The 17,374-nt window shown below is 41.2% G+C and overlaps 1 protein-coding gene and 1 non-coding gene across 3 annotated transcripts in view; both read right to left on the reverse strand.

The window, feature by feature from the left end:
- ANXA3 (annexin A3) overlaps positions 1-17,374 on the reverse strand; it is a 52,491-nt gene that overhangs the window by 21,977 nt on the left and 13,140 nt on the right. For both annotated transcript variants that reach the window (XM_086704781.1, XM_086704780.1), the window contains exons 3-5: positions 10,749-10,836; positions 5,923-6,017; positions 2,675-2,788 (exon numbers count right to left, since the gene is read on the reverse strand). In XM_086704781.1, coding sequence (XP_086560907.1) covers positions 2,675-2,788; positions 5,923-6,017; positions 10,749-10,836 — 297 coding nt within the window. The remainder of the gene's footprint in view (positions 1-2,674; positions 2,789-5,922; positions 6,018-10,748; positions 10,837-17,374) is intronic.
- LOC112859121 (U6 spliceosomal RNA) lies at positions 5,385-5,491 on the reverse strand. Its single transcript, XR_003223440.1, has one exon. It is a non-coding gene; the product is annotated as a U6 spliceosomal RNA (small nuclear RNA).

Here is a 17,374-nt window from a genome sequence, read left to right on the forward strand (position 1 = left end):
AACCTAAAGATAGAAGGAGCCTGAGTGCCTGATAATGCTAGTGTCATGACACTATCAGCTCTGGACTGCTTACTTTGGATTTCTTTTGCATAAGAGAGAAATTTTTTAAATCTTTATTGGTGAATCTAATCCTTATTATTGTACCTGTTAAACTGCCCCCCATGTGGCAGCCATAGAAATGCACCACTCAGACTTCATTTTAAGAGAATCTGCAGCAAAGAACATAGTTGGTTGATAGCCTTCAACTGCCATAGCTCTGGATCTGCCACGTGGTTCACAAAAAGGCTATTCTCCCTCCAAGCTGTCTCAGCAAGTGACTGAACATGGAAGGGGTACTGGAGCTGGGCCATTTCTGCCCGGTGTAGGACTTCTCCAAAGGGCAGTCCTTTGCTTTGGAGCTCCCCATCGGCCTGCCATGGTTTTCTTTGAGCTGCCCTGTGCACGGAGGCTCCTCCTATCTGAGCCTACTTCTGTCCCTCTGTCATGTGTGTAAGCCCTGTATTGCCATCTGAAGCTTCACCCAACTTACCCTGCTCTGACACTTCTTTATCCCTCATAAGATCTCCCCCAGGGAGGGGGGTGCTGGGTGGCTCAATCAGTTAAGTGGCCAACTTCGGCTCAGTCATGATCCTGCAGTTCATGAATTCAAGCCTTGCATCGGGCTCTGTGCTGGCAGCTCAGAGCCTGGAGCCTGCTTCAGATTCTGTGTTTCCATTTCTCTCTGCCCCTGACCCACTCATGCTCTGTCTCTCTCTGTCTCTCAAAAAATGAATAAGCATTAAAAAAAAAAAAAAAAAAAAAAGATTTTCCCCAGGAAATCTCTTGTGTGTCTCATCACATCTTGGCATCTGCTTCTTGGGTGCCTATACGTCTTCCACAGAAAAGAAAAATATCTCCTATCTCTGATAAGGAGGCAGAATACAGCTTATGCCTCAGATATAGACTCCTTCCTTCCTCTCAACAAATGCATTGAGCACCTACTTCATTTCAGAAGATGCAGACCAAAACTGATGAGGTTACCTGTTATGATGGAGATATACCTTTTAATTGGATGGAAAAAAAAAACAATAAACAAATAGCAAAAAATAAACGACATAATTTTAGATGGTATTACGTGCAATTAAGAAAATTAAACTGAGTGAATTGATAGAAAATATGTGGAGGGAAACATTCCAGATGCCAAGAACATCATGTATAAAGACCTCAAGGTAGGAATAAGCTTAGAATGTTCAAGCAGCAGAGAGAAGGCCGGTGTAGCTATAGTACTGAATCGGGGGAGAGGGAGGAGAGGATGTGATGGGCAGTTTTATGGAACTTTATAAACTTGGCCAGGCTACAGTCCTCAGTTAACTCAATCAAACACAAATCTAGGTTTGCTGTGAAGGTGTTCTGTAGACATAACTAAAGTCCATTATTGAGTGTCTTTAAGTAAAGGAGATCATCTTAGATATTTCAGGTGGATCCAACTTAGTTGAAAGGCTTTCAGAGCAGAGCTGAGGCTTCTCTGAAGAAGAAGAAATTCCATCTGCGGGCAACAGCTCCAGCTTGTGCTTAGAGTTCCAGCCTGCCCTACAGATTTTGGATCTGCCCAGCCAGTTCCATGATTATGTAACCAATTCCTTGCAATAAATCTAGTAATATATATCTCCTGCCTACTGCTTCTGCTTCTCTGGGAAACCCTGACCAGCACAGATAGAATTTTTAAGAAGTCAAGAGATAGGAGCCAGACTGTGATGGGTGATGAAGGTCATGGTAAGAAGTTTGGATTTTAAGTATTCAAAGCCATTGGAGATTTATGCAGGTGAATAGTATAATATGATTCCAAAAATGACTTTATAAAAATAATTTTGGCTATTCTGTGGTGAATGGATTTCAAGTGGGCAAAAATAGAGGCAAAAGGACCAACTAGAAAGCTACTGATATGGTCCAGTCAAGAGATGGTGGTGGTTGAAGTAGAATGGTAGCAATGAATCCTGAGAGACATGCACACATTTCTTTCTTTCTTTCTTTCTTTCTTTCTTTCTTTCTTTCTTTCTTTCTTTCTTTCTTTCATTTTGAGAGAGTGAGAGTGTGCACGTGCATGCAAGCACGTGAGCAAGCATGTGAGCTAGGGTGGGGCAGAGAGAGAAGGAGAGAGAATCCCAAGCAGGCTCTTCACTGTCAGGGCAGGACCCGACATGGGGCTCAAACTCATGAATCATGAGATCATGACCTGAGCTGAAACCAAGAGTTGGACGCTTAACCAACTGAGCCACCCAGGTGCCCTGCACACATTTCTGATAGATGGACTTGCAGACAGATTTGGGAGCTTTGAAGAGTGAGGGAAAGCAAGGGACCAAAGATTCTTTTGGGTTTCTGACCTAAGCAATGGGGTTGATGATGGTGCCATTTACTCTCAATGACAACAAAGTAGAGAATTTGACTCTTTGGGTCAAAAACCATGGAAACAGAATTAGGATATGACAATATCCTTTCAGCCCAGGAACATGTGGGCTCAAGGTTCCACAACCATTCCCCATTTCAGTATTGTTCTACCACTCGGATAGTATAGCATCAAAATGACATCCAATCTGTCCTTTTTACACCCATGTCTCAAGTGTGCACTGGAAGAAAGTCACTACTCTTGATGACATAGTCAAATCTCAGGTGGAAATGGCTCAGACTGGGCTCATACCTTCATGGATTTCTTCAGCTGCTTCGCATCAAACATGGCTGGAGGAGTCACAAGGGCCACCATGAGTTCCTTAAAGTGGCCAGAGAGATCACCCTTCAAGTCATCTTTCAGTTCCTAAGATAAAGAACCCCAAAGAAGAAAGTGTGAAATACTTTTCCTTTCTCTTTCTTTAGAGTCACATAGTGAAAGATACACATATGTATCATTTCAAACAAAAACATGCCAATTCACAGGGAATAAAAGGAAATGGTGAACTATTTCTAAGGATTTAATCTGCATTTTGTGACTGCTTCCAACTTGTTCTGTTTTATAGGTTTTCTGAAGGAAAGCCAATGGAAAGGGTTACATGAGTGCCACTGATAGGAACTGTGTATCACAATGCATTTCCCACACCGAAGATGCTCTCAATACTTGGGTTGGGGTGGGGGGAAGAAGAGGAAGAGGAGCTCTGTAATTCACACCCAGATTCATGCGTAGTTGCTCGATTCCTTGTTTCTCAGTGACTGCTAAAGAACTCTGGAGAGAAAAGGGAACAGAGGACAGTGGCGGTCACTTGCCTCTGCTAAGAGTGTGGAACCACGAGCCATCAAAAGCAGTTTCCTGGCAACAGCAGGGAAAACCCTGAATGTAATGGGGCACCTATTACTTAGTATTGTCCCTTGGCACTGTTTTCACTTATTACATAAGTACAGTCCATCTTCCCTGTTTGAAGGCACGTAATGTGGTTTTTACTTTCAATATTCAAAGGAGTGTTATTGAATTATTATTTTCTTGCTGCTGATTATTTTCAGCTCTGAGACAGAGGCTGGCAGCCTCCCAGACTGCTATGACAATGTGGATACATACCAACATCTACCATGCCACTGGGGGGCCCAGTGGGTGGGGAACAGGCAAAACAAATGGGAGAGAGCCAAGGGTCACTAGCTCCACTTTAATCGCCACAGGGTGTTTCCTCTCTAAATGCTAAGCTGTTATTACCATCTGTCCTCAACCCAGGACTTCCCAACTGGATCCTCCTTCACATGCTCTCATTCCATCCCACTGTGAGAAATGGGGTCACCCTTCACCTCCATCCTTCCTTCCTCCATATTTTGGAAATACTGAAAGGCCAATGGATCATTCATGTTCCCTATACGTGAGTGTTTTGCCTTTTTGAGAAGCTTGGCAATTCATTAAACTTGACAGACATTTACTGGGCACCTGCTCTGTGGTAGGCTTTTAAAGGTGAGTTAAAAATCTTTACTCCTAGGATATTATACTCTAATAGGAAAACCAGAAATATTTGAAGATAAAATTTCAGTATAATATGTTAAGTATCTGATAAAGTGTGAAGGTTAAATATTACGAAGGGTGTCTTCATAGAGTCTGGGGGTGTGGAAAACACTGCCAGGAGGTGATGCCTGAGCTGCCTGTGGATGGTCACTATACACCCTCAGTCCTCACCTGGACTCAGCAGGCTGACTGCTCTGTTACCACTCTTTTCCCACCACAGTTTGTTAGCCACAGAAGCTAAAATGATCTTTTGAAAATATAAATTAGTTTACAGTATTCTCTTGCTTACAGACTTTCAATGATTCTCTGTTGTTCTTAGAGTAAAACCTAAACTCTGTAGCAAGACGGCAAGGCCCAGCATATTTGAAATCCACCCCCCCCACCCCCCCCGCCCCCCCCCGCCCCCCCCCCCATGGCATCTTTCCCATCTGCTCCCTCTATTCTCCACACTTCTGCCATATTGGAAGTCTTTCTGTTTCTTAAATATTCCCTGGCTTGTTTTTGCCTCAGGGCTTTTGCATTTGCTGGGCCTTCTGTCTGTAATGCTCTTCCCCAGATCAAGCAAATAAAAAAACAAAAGCAAAAACAGAAACAAAAAAACCAGAATCCTTAGTACTGTTTACTTTCAGCTGAGAGTAAGGTAACACCCTGTCACTGATATGTCTTCACCACCCTATTTCAAGGAGCCATTCACCAGTCACTCTCTACCACACCATCCCATTTTAATTCTTTCATACCACTTACCAAGATCCGAATTTATTTTATTCACTTATTTTTCTTTCTTTAAAAAAATTTTTTTTTCAATGTTTATTTATTTTTGAGAGACAGAGGGAGACAGAGCTTGAGTAGGGGAGGCACAAAGAGAGAGGGAGACACGACTCCAGCACAGAGTCGGATGTGGGGCTCAAACCCACAAACCGTGAGATCATGACCTGAGCCAAAGTCAGACGCTTAACCAACTGGGCCACCCAGGCGCCCCTACTTCTAATTTTTCTAATAAAATTTTAACCTCATAAGAAAAAGAGGGATCTGCTTTTTAGATCAGTGAGTCTCCAAAGACAAGGATATCTCCTGACACAGAGAAATATCCCACTCCTGAAACGTCGTAGTTTATTATTGAACAAATACACTGTGTGGAAAAGACACAAAATGTTCTTGTATACAAGTAAGTTTTCATTTGCTGAATGAATTAAATCTACAATTACAAAAACATTTTAAAGTTGGAAGACAAATTGAAGATCATCGAAGACAGGATCTACCAGATAATTGGTCAGATAATCCTTTTTTTTTTTTTTGAAAAATTTATGTCTTTATTTTGAGAGAGAGAGAGAGACAGAGCACACAACTGGGGGAGGGGCGGAGAGAAGGGAGACAGAGAATCCCAAGCAGCCTCTGCCCTGTCAGCACAGAACTAGATGCAGGGTTCGAACTCACAAAGAAAAATATGGAACGCTTCACGAATGTGCACGTCATCCTTGCACAGGGACCAAGTTAATCTTCTCTATATCGTTCCAATTTTAGTATATGTGCTGTCGACGTGAACACTGGTCAGATAATTCTTACCTATGGGGGCTGTCTTGTGCATTGCAGGATCTTTAGTGGCATCCCTGACCTCCACCCACCACATTCCAGAAACATCCCTTTCTCTCCCACCGGGTGTGATAATCAAAATGTCTCAAGACATTGCCAAATATCTTTTGGGGAGCAGAATCATTCCTGGTTTAACGTTACTTGTCTAAGGCAACCCTCCTTATTCAATAGGTGGAAAAATTGAGGTCCAGAAAGAGCAAATAACATATGCAAAGCCATTCAGCCAGTTAAGAGCAAAACCAGGACTCCTACCTGTGACTGGATACACAGGGTACTTTCTGTTACACTTGGGCTGAAACAAAAGATCTGCAGGCATAATCATGTGGGAGCATCCCTGATCCATAGTGATTAGCTCTTTACTAGTTGTCATGTTAATCAAATCATACCTTTCCATATGCTGCTTGATACGCCTGAACAATCAGCTGCCGCTGTGCATTTGTCCTTTCAGTCAGAATGCTGATGAGTGTTTCCTCATCGGTTCCTAAACGAGACAAAAAGAATATTACTCACTATCAACCCAAAGATGCCTAATATCTGTTATGAACAAAGGAAAAATGATCAATGGTTTGAAACAAATGCAGAGAGGAAGGCATTTTAATTTTTAATTTCCAGGTTCTTACCAGGTTGGAATCTGCATTTCTTTGCCAGGCTTTCGGAAAAGAAAATTAATTTGGGGGAGTTTGGGGGAAAGACAACAATTATTGTCCAAATAGTCCTCCCTGTATATCAGACCGAGGGAGTAGTGCGAGGAATGTGTTGCTTTTGAACTAGGGCTTTTCCCCCCTTATGAGGTTCAGTTGCTGTCCTATCACCTTTTATCTCTCTCTTATCTCCATACTTGATGTCAAATATTTTTCTCTAAAAAAAAGGAACTGACATGTATTGAGAACCTGCCATATTCTAGATACCTTTTATTCATGGTCATAGTTAATATTCACTGAAGCTCTGGGCGGTAGGTAGGATTCAGCTGTTCCAAAGATGAAAACACAATATTTAGAAAAGTTATCTCATTTGCCAAAGTCATGCAGCTTTTTAGTAGCAAGAATGTAAAACCAAATCTCTGACCCCAAAACATATATTTCCCTCTCTGAGTTGTACCACTTTCAGACATCCCAGACCCATAGACTTAAGCACCCGTTGTAAGTAAAGGGCTGATGCTGGCCTGTTTGAGAATGTCCTCAAGGTCACTATTTTCTTGGTAATTAAAGTATGAAGTAACATGGGGAGTTGTGTCCACCTCATTTGCAGTGAGGACTACCCCTGGGTTGGGGAGCTCTGAGTTGGCTTATGTTTCTTGAGCCTATGTGATTCATGGTATAAAAAATCAGTTGGAACTCAAGGCTCATCTTCTCAGTGTTGAGGTGACCCACATGCTCCTTGGCTATATATGCCAGTGGCCATGGTACATACTCTATATACATCAAGGATAGGGCAAACAAACCATGTACTTGGTTAGTGGCTGGGCCTCCCAGGGAAAGATGCTGTCCTACCACATCTCTGGTCCTGGATTCTTCTATGGCATTAAGTAAACATGGAACTCAATTAAAGCCTAGTTGTGTCCTGTGAGTCTGATGATCGATTTGGACCTGTAATGGCATCTGTGTTGGGGCGCGACTAGCCACCCCCAACTGCACAAGTATCTCAGATGCTCCGGGTTGAATTCATTCTCTTTCCTCTCTAACTTGTGTTTCATTCTATGCACCCTCATCAATGGCATCACTATGGATACAGTCACCCAACCAAAGACCCTAGTGGTCTACCCCTTTCTTTTCTTTACTCCCTACAGGGTAGCAATCATCAGCATCTCTCGAATTTGCCCTCTCCTTGGCCCTTGTGCATGCATCATATTTTATCTAGAAACGTCAATAGCCTCCTGATTTGACCCCCTTCCAATTCATACTGTAATTACTGCCTCAGTAAATTCTTAAAAAAAATTTTTTTGTAATGTTTTTATTTATTTTTGAGACAGAGAGAGACAGAGCATGAGCAGGGGAGGGGTAGGGAGAGAGAGAGAGGAAGACACAGAACCCAAAGTAGGCTCCAGGCTCTGAGCTGTCAGCACAGAGCCCGATGCGGGGCTCGAACTCACGGACTGTGAGATCATGACCTGAGCTGAAGTCGGACACTCAAATGACTGAGCCACCCAGCCACCCCTGCCTCAGTAAATTCTTTAAAATGGACCTGATCATGTCAATCCCTCGGTTGAAATCCTAATGGTTCTCTGTAACCTTCAGAATGAAGCTCAAGCCCCGTAGCTCATGCACCTGCTCTTTAGGGTCTAGCTTCTGCCTCCCATCTCTGTTCTAATTTTCTACCCCTTCTCTGCATCTCTACGCCTTATGGCCCTAGACTCCAGACAAAGCTACTGCTCGCAGTTGTGTGTAGTTTGTATGCTAGGAGGTTTTTCATCTCTTGCTTTTGCATATGCTCGAGACAGGAAAGTAAAACAGCTGCCTCCTAGTTCAGAGATGGGATCAGACACATGTCTAATGCAAATGCCATTAGGGTACCTGATTCTGGACTGAGAACACATAGGTAATGGTTCTGCTTCTGCAACCCCAAATGCAAAAATTTGTGAAGAAACATGATATTAAGAAAAAAAAAAAGACAAGCAATAGAATTTAAAGACTATTAATTTGTTCAATTTGACATTAACCTAATGGAACAGTCTACTCAACATCGAGCATAAACAGGGAAAGCACAGAGAGAAAGGAAGAAATGACTGTCATTTAGAAACAGAAAGAAAAATGTAAAGCCAAACAGACAGAAATGAGATAATATTACACCAATAAAAAAAAACCTGACAGTATATTTCATGGAACCTAACAAATTGACCCTAAAATTCAGAGGGGAGGGAATTGGGCCAAGAAAAGCTTTTGCCCTATTAGATACTAATTATAAAATTATAATAGTAACTATGACAATGTGATATTGAGACAGGGATAGGCAAACAGACCAATGGAGCATAGCAGAGAGCAGAAAAAAAGAGAAACTTACAAGACACTAGTGGCATTACAAATCAGTGTGGAAAGGATGTATTCTTCAATAAATTGTGCTGGGACAATGAACTAGCCACTCGAGATAAAATAAAATTAGATACCTTTAAATATACAAACGTTAAGTCCAGGTAGATTGAACATCCCAATGTGAAAAATAAGACTGTAAAACTTTGGAGAGAAAACACAGGAGAATATCTTTATGAGCCCATTACAGAAAAGGCACAATAATAAGTATATCATAAAAAATACTGGTAAACTTGATTTCACTAAAATTTAAAATTTCTATGCAATATAAATTACTATAACCAATGTTAAAAGAAAATCACAGACTGGAAGAAGATATTTTCATGGATTGTAATTTTAAAAAAAAGTTTATATCCAGAATTTATAAAAAAGAAAAAATCTTGCCAATCATGAAGAAGACAATCCAACTGAAAAAATGGGTAATAGATATGAAGAAATAATTCAAGAAAGAAGAAGCAAATGAACAAGAAAGGAGACTCAATCATATCAGTCTTGGGGGATGGGGAAGAGAGGAAGCAAACATACATGCAGAGTGAGATACAATTTTAGAGCCACTCAGTTGGGAAAACAGAACAGTGTGACCTTAGCAGTATTGGTGAGAATATGGAGCACGACTAAGTCTCATGTACTGCTAGTTAGGAATGTTAATTTGCATATTATTTTAGAGAGCAGTTTGGCAAAATTTCTAGTTAATTTGAAGATGAACATCTTCAACTCTGAATTCCATTTGTTATGTTCTAGAGAAATGCTAGCAAATGTGCACAAGATGTACACAGGAATATTCAATGCAGCATTTTTATACTGTAATAGAAAAGAATTGTAGGCAGTTTACATGTTCCATCAATATCCCATCTTATGATCTAATAATTCAATAGACTACTATGCAAGTAAAGTTAATGAAGCAGAGCTAAACATATCAACATGGATAAATCTCAAAAACATAATATTAAGAGGGGCGCCTGGGTGGCTCAGTTGGTTAAGCATCAGACTTTGGCCCAGGTCATGATCTCACAGTTCATGGATTTGAGCCCCGCGTCGGGCTCTGTGCTGACAGCTCAGAGCCTGGAGCCTGTTTCAGATTCTGTGTCTCCCTCTCCCTCTGTCCCTCCTCTGCTTGCGCTCTCTTTCTGTCTCAAAAATGAATAAACATTTTTAAAAAATTAAAAAAAATGTTAACAGACAAAAAGAAGTTGCAGAAGAATGTACATATAATACACAACATGGTTCCAATTTATACTGTTTGAGACCACAGAAAACAATACATACATACACATGTAGTTACAGAATTAAGTTTCATGAGAATACACTCTAGTTTAGGATGGTGAGAAAAATGAGCAGAAAAATAGAGAAACTTACAAGACAGAAGTGGCATTACAAATCAGTGTGGAAAGGGAACTGAGGAGGAAAGAGATCCAGGAAGAATCAGCAGGGATGGTATCTGTAATGATTCATTACGATGACCATTCTTGTTGGTCCATGGTGATGGTAGTGTTTCCTATTAAGTAAATATGGCAAATATTAAGATTTAATAAAACTGGGTGTCCCATACATTTTTCCTTATTATTTCACATTTTTTAAAAGTCCTTACGATTTCTAAAATTTTTTTTTTAATGTTTATTTATTTTTGAGACAGAGACAGAGCCTGAGCAGGGGAGGGGCAGAGAGAGAGCAGGACATAGAATCTGAAGCAGGCTTCAGGCTCCGAGCTGTCAGCACAGAGCCTGATGCAGGGCTTGAACTCACAAGCCCACGAGATCATGACCTGAGCTGGTCGGACGCTTAACCAACCGAGCCACCCAGGTGCTCCAGTCTTTACAATTTCTATAGTCAAGTAACCCAACTTGGGCAAATTGAATCATGCACTTTTATTTTTTATTTTATTTTTTTAAATCTTAAAAAATATTTTTTTAGTTTATTTATTTATTTTGAGAGAGAGAGAGAGAGAGAGCACAAGTGGGGTAAGGACAGAAAGAGGGAGAGAGAGAACTCCAAGAGAGGCTTTGAACTGTTAGCACAGAGCCAGATGTGGGGCTTGAACTCACAAACCGTGAGATCATGACCTGAGCCAAAATCAAGAGTCAGACACTTAACTGACTGAGCCACCCAGGCACCCCTGAACAAATGCACTTAAATTGTAACTTTCTTGATTTGCTTCAACATAAAGAGAGGAATTACAAAGTAGTACTGACCAATTCCTCTGATTGCCTTGCGAATCGCTTCAGCATCCACTGATGGGCTGAAGCCCGGATAATCTTGCATTGTCCCTCGGTGTCCAACCTGGAAGGAAATATTTTGAAGTGCCACTAGTTCAAAATGACCTCTTTGTTTGTATTATGTACATTCCCACATGCACGTTGGAAGCATAACAAACCCATAATTTGCAACAACTTCCTTTCTCTTCAGGAGTGGTCCAGGAGACTCTCCCATCCCCAGACAGGCAGGCAATGTGACATTTGCTACATATACAAAGAAGCCTTTCATTTTTCCCCTCTGGTGTAACAAATTAGAAATATACAACATTTGTTCTCTAGAACAATAAATTATGTTAATCCTGGTGACTCCGAAAAATATTTGCTATAAAGTGGCATCTGCGTGAAAGCAATGAGAGAGAATTTCCTGCATCCTCTTTGTTTTCAAGTGATAGCTCAAGGCTTTTCACTACATCTAACACAGAAGTAACTGTGGTTTACAGACTTCAAGATGTTTTCATTAATGCTGACCACTGTCCTTGGGGAAGCTTACACTAAAGGATCCACAAATGAAAATCCCATTAGGACTGTGTGTTCTTAAGCTTTGTTTAAAGGATTGTGGCTGATAAACTCTGAAAGCCATTAACATAAACCTTCAGGAATAGCATGGAAATGAAAAATGCCATGATACTAATTTTAAACACACAAATTAGAAATACATCAGTAAACTGGGAAAGACCATTTTACAGAAAGGATAAAATATCTTAAAACTGCTTAAGAGACTGTACAACAGCCACAAAGATGTTGAGAAAAATCCAAGTAAACATGTATTTATACGTTATTTCCTAACTCTTGGAATAAAAACGTGTCTTTACAGTAATAATGTTTTCTTTCTAAGTTGATTTTCCTATCCTGTTACTGAATAATATTGGTTCTGTTGTCTTGTACTAACATGACTTCATTTAGGCTCTCCTGAAGTGTTTAATATTTTCACAATTGGACATTATCTTGCCACATTAAAGTGAATGGAAAATTAATGTTCTGGCACAGTAAAAAATGAGAAGCCACTGATTCAGTACATTAGGTTGAACAATTTGTTTCAATACGATCAAACACTGTTTATTTAATCTTAAAGCATCCAAAATAAGGAATTCTAATTCTAAAAGAGTGTTTATAACAGGTTAGAAACTAGTTGTGAATGCATCTGATCTAATGGCACCTGTAAGAAATCAGTCACTTCAATATAATCTTTGGAGAATCATTTCTCCAAGGCTTAGTAAATATTTTAGGGACTCACAGAACCAATTGGCTTCATTTCAGTTCTATCCATCTAGGAACTTTTATATTGATCTTATCTAAATATCTGGCATTTTAGAAGATCTACCACAATATTGGAGCATTTGAGTGCTTCACACCCAGCACTGTGCTAGGCACCTAATAGATATGTTAATATGACCTGCACAACAGCTCTGATAAATGAGTAAGAATGACCCATTTCACATATAAGATACCAATGTTTAAGAAGATTGGAGGGGTTGAGCATCTAAGACTTGATTTCGGCTCAGGTCATGATCCTAGGGTCGTGGGATCAAGCCCCGAGTCAGGCTCCATACTGAGCCTGGAGCCTACTTAAGATTCTCTCTCTCTCTCTCTCTCTCTCTCTCTCTCTCTCTCTCTCTCGGCACCTGGGTGGCTCAGTCGGTTAAGCGTCTGACTTCAGCTCGGGTCATGATCTCATGGCATGAGTTCAAGCCCTGCGTTAGGCTCTGTGCTGACAGCTCAGAGCCTGGAGCCTGCTTCGGATTCTGTGTCTCCCTCTCTCTCTGCCCCTCCCCCGCTCACACTCTGTCTCTAAAATAAATAAACATTAACAACAACAACAAAAAAACAGATTCTCTCTTGGGGTGCCTGGGTGGCTCAGTCAGTTAAATATCTGACTTTGGCTCAGGTCATGATCTCATGGGTTGTGAGTTCGAGTCCCACATCAGGCTCTGTGCTGACAGCTCAGAGCCTGGAGCCTGCTTCAGATTCTGTCTTCCTCTCTCTCTCTGCCCCTCTCCCACTCATGCTCTGTCTCTCTGCCTCTCAAAAATAAATAAATGTTAAAAACAAAAAAAAAAAAAAGCTTCTCTCTCTAACCCCCCTCGCCTCAACCTCTCTCTCTCTCAAAAAAAAAAAAAAAAAAAAAAAAGACATTAAGAAGATTGGCGAATTTGCTCAAACTCACACAGCTAATTAAGCAGCAGAACCTGAATTTGAATGCAGACATGACCATTCCAGCCTACTCCTAGTCTTTCTGGAAATGTAATGTCTGTATTACCTGGGGTGATTCTTTAAAATGCATTTGACCAGGTCCCTCATTAGACATACTGAACCATATAGGAATGAGGTGTTAAGGTAGACTCTATGCGTTTAAGAAGTTCCCTGGTGGTTTTGTACCACACATGTCTGCTTCTGGAAACTAGAAGGCAAAACTGCAACCAGATTCTAATTGTTCATGAAAACTCAAGGTTTGCATTCTAGCCTTGACCTTTTCACTGTCCTCTACTACCTACACATCAAAATATGCTGAAATTCCAATGCGCAAAATCAGAGAAGGTTGAAATTCTCAGTCTGTTCTGTAATTTGCCACCTAGTAAGAATTAAATGGGGAGGAACTGCTTGTTTAATTAAAAGAAAAAAGACACACACACACACAAACACACTCACACTCACACACACATACACACACACCAGATTAAAAAATGGCATAGAAATTCTAAAGTGGAAGCTTTGTGAAATTTTTCAGAATGCCTCAGTTATTTAAATAAGCAGTATTATTCATTTGATAGACTTGGTTGCCCGGAACATTCAAGAATATTTACATGACTTATGAAAAAAAATTGTACAGTAAAATAAATTAATAGAATCTTTTAAACCAGCACATGCCAGCCCATGAACAAAAGTGCTTTACAATTTATTTCAGTCTTACAATGACCTTAACAAGGTAGATTTTATTACAGTATTTCCATTTAAAAATGGAAGAAACTTGATTTCAGAGAAGTTATTTGCTTAACATAACTGCTGCTAAGGACAGCTGGAGAATCTGAATCTGCCTGCTTTCGTGTCTAAAATGCCCTGTGCTCTCCACCATATCGCAATGTATCACAGTATTCCACATTAGCCGTTCTCAAAGTGTAGGTACTAGATCAGCCACATCTGCACCACTTGGGAACTTGTTTGAAATGCAGATTATCAGGCCCCATTCCAGTCTTACTGAATCAACTTACTGAATCAGCCTCAGTCACTGAGTCAGCCCTGGGGCTGTGTTTTAACTCGGGATCTGTGTTTTAACAAGCCTTCCAGATGATTCTAACGCATGCTAAAGTTTGAGAACCACTGCTCTATTTCATTCTCAGCTGCCCAGAAAACCAAAGCAAAAGGAGTAAACAAGCCATAGATTCTCTTCTGGGAGGTGGAAGAAGAATTTGATGATGAGCTCACTGTTTCAGGAATGCTGGCATTTTTACAGACAACCGAAACTATTTGCATCGCCTGCTTCCTTGCAGGCTTAATTCCTTAATATTTAAACTACTACTCAAGGCTTGACTTCATTTATTTCCACTAACCCTGACACCCTAGCCAAGTGTCATGCTAGTGTAGGACACGGATACTTAGCAAAGTCTTTTTATTTATAAAAAAAAAAATGTTTTATCAGATTTCCGCATTCTTTAAATACATTTAGTTTCTTCCCTTTTCTCAAACTTGACCTTCGGATTCCCCCAAAGGGGAAATGATCTTGAAAGCAGTTGGAAAATAAATTAAAGTAAGGAATGTCTAAATAAAGGGGGGAAAATAACAGGAGGTCTTGACATTAAAAACAATTGCTGCTACTGTGTGCCAGTCCTGTGCTAAGCACATTTCCTGCATTAGCTCATTCAATTTTCACAATTAGCTTGTAAGGCAGGTGTAGTACATACTATTTACGGATAATGCAAAAACCGATAGTTGAGTGACTTGTCCAAGTTCACCCAGCCAGGAAGTGGACAGTCTCATCAGCTTCTGCTCCTGATTACCAGGCTAGGCTGCATCTCATTTAAACTGTCTTCTTCATGTCAGTATCATCTTGTCTGATCTTCTAGAACTATCCTTTGGAGGTCACTAGAGCACCTGATTCTTTGAAGCCATTGGTGTGGCCAAGCTGGGCCTGGAGAGCTGTCTGCTGGCACCTCCCCCCATCACCCCTCCCCCCCCACTGCCCCGAGAGAGGTCAGTCTGTCCTTGACCATGAAACCCGGTTGTACCTATTTCTTCAAACCCAGTGTATTGGGTTTGCAAGAAGTTTAACATGTATATTCAGAAGGATGAATGAAAGAGAAAAACACAAGGCAGCAATCCTGTTGACAGGAAACATATTTAAAGCCAAATGCTTCAGAGCAAGAACAGCTGCTGTTACAAGGTACATTTTGAGGGTGAGGTAGAGCCAAATCACTCATCACTTCATAAAGTCCTGTAAAGGCCATATCCTAAAATTAAACTTTCAAATAAATGCCTCATATAAACTTCCAGGACTCAGGAACTCTTGAAAAGCTGGGGAGAAATGATCACTCTTTGCTCAATGTCAAAACAGTCTCTGGGGTCATGAAGATTTATGAGAGAAAGGAAGGTGGGGTAGACTAAAAAAATAAATAAATAAAGCAATCATGACTTGGAAAATGTGGGGTTCTCACTCAATTTTTCTAGTTAAAGCTGGTTTTCAAAAGCAAAGAAAGCTGATTGTAAAGGGCCCTGAGATGAAATATGGTCAAGGGAGGCAAGTATTATGGGTTGAATCGTGTCCCTCCAAAAAGATGTGTCGGACCGAGTGCACAATACTTCACAATGTGACCTTATTTGGATGTAAGCTGACTAAAATGTCATTAGTTAAGATGAGGTCATACTGGAGTAGGGTGGGCCCCTACTTTAATATGACAGGTGTCCTTAGAAGACAACCCTGTGAAGACAGAGACATGTCGGAGGTGATGTGACCGTGAAGGCAGAGACTGGGGCTGTGCAGCTGAAAGCCAAGGAATGCCAAAGATTGCCAGCAAACCACCAGGCACTGGAAGAGGCAAGGAGGGATCCCCTTTCAGATTTCAGAGAAAGCATGGCATTATGGACACCCTGATTTCAGACTTCCAGCCCCCAGAACTGTGAGAGAATACACGTCTCTTGTTTTAAAACACCCAGTTTGTGAAACTTTGTTAACAGCCCCAGGAAACAAATACAGCAGGTATCCCTGTAAACAACAGGCTCCCCATCACCACTGCTGGAGTGTTTCCCACCCAGGGGCAGCAGAGAGAAGCAGGGGGTGGGAGAAGCAGGGATCGGTGGCCTCCGGTGATTGAGAGAAGCCAGTGACATCATGGCTTCGTCTGAAGTGCATCCAAGAAGTCCAGAGGACATGTATGCATTTCTACTTGTCTCACTCAACTGAGGAAAGATCCATACCTGCCTTCTTTTCTCCCCATCTTCCTTGCCCCTACTGTTGTCCAAGTCACCATCACCATTGCCCTGGACATGGACATCTGCAGCGGTCTCCCTTCCTTCCATTGCCCACCTCCCACCACCTCCCACAAGCAGCCAAGGGCTCTGTGTCAGTCAGCCCCATGGCTCTGCGTGGCTTGACCCAACTCCCCTCTTCATCCTTACCACCCAGAGCTACTCTCCCCTTTGTCTAGCACACCTCAGTTCTCTGAGAGCCCAGCTGACATGTGTTGAATTCTTCTTCATCTTACTGTCTTTGTTTGTGCTATCCCCTTTATCTGGAATGTTCTTCTGCCTTCATTCCTCTGCTTAAAGGCTATCTTCTTTGACAAGCCAGCTCTGGCCACCTGACCTGAGTGGGTCCTCTCCTGTTGGTCTCCATCTCAGCAACCCTCCCCGCTTAGGGCACTCAGCTTTCAGTATTATCTCTCACCGTTTATATCTGCACCTCTTTCTCCTCTGACATAAAATTCCAAGGGGCAGAGACCTTTTGTTTTACTCACTACACTGTATCCAGCTCTAGCCCAGTACCAGTCTTCAGATAGGGGCTTAATAAATAACTATGAATGAGTTTGCTGGAAGAAAATGGAAGCAAGATGATGACATCCCAAGGTGTGGAATTTCTCCAAGATGTACACAACACAATTGGCTGCCTGATGAAATTGCTTCCTTCAATCATCAGTAGTTCAGAGATCAAAGTGACCATTGTATCCTAGGAAATCTGGAATATGTTAGAAATATTTTAGTGGCCACTTTCAGTACCACAGGCTATTCCAGATCTTTCAAAGCTGGTTCCAGAAGCCAGGGTGGAAGCCTGGTGAACCAGGGATGTGTCCAGTGACTCCGTTATGTCTTTCTAACTGTCTCTCCAAGCACTCAGGGGTTCTTTGGTGAAGGCAGCAAACCTAACTAACTGGATTGAGTCTGAAACACTGAGCCTCCCAAAAGTCTTTATCAACACAAACTTCTTTCTCAGAATAATTTTCCTTATTTGAAGTGGATTATAAATAATTTATATTCATCTTCTTTTGAGTTATTTAGTAGCAGTATTTGAAGATTACACTTTTAATCCACAATCAGTCAGGTTTAACTTAAACTTAGCTAACAGTTCTTGACCAAAC

Source organism: Puma concolor, chromosome B1, assembly GCF_028749965.1.
Source record: "Puma concolor isolate L17-30 chromosome B1, mPumCon1.1.hap2, whole genome shotgun sequence".
Classification (NCBI taxonomy): Eukaryota; Metazoa; Chordata; class Mammalia; order Carnivora; family Felidae; genus Puma; species Puma concolor.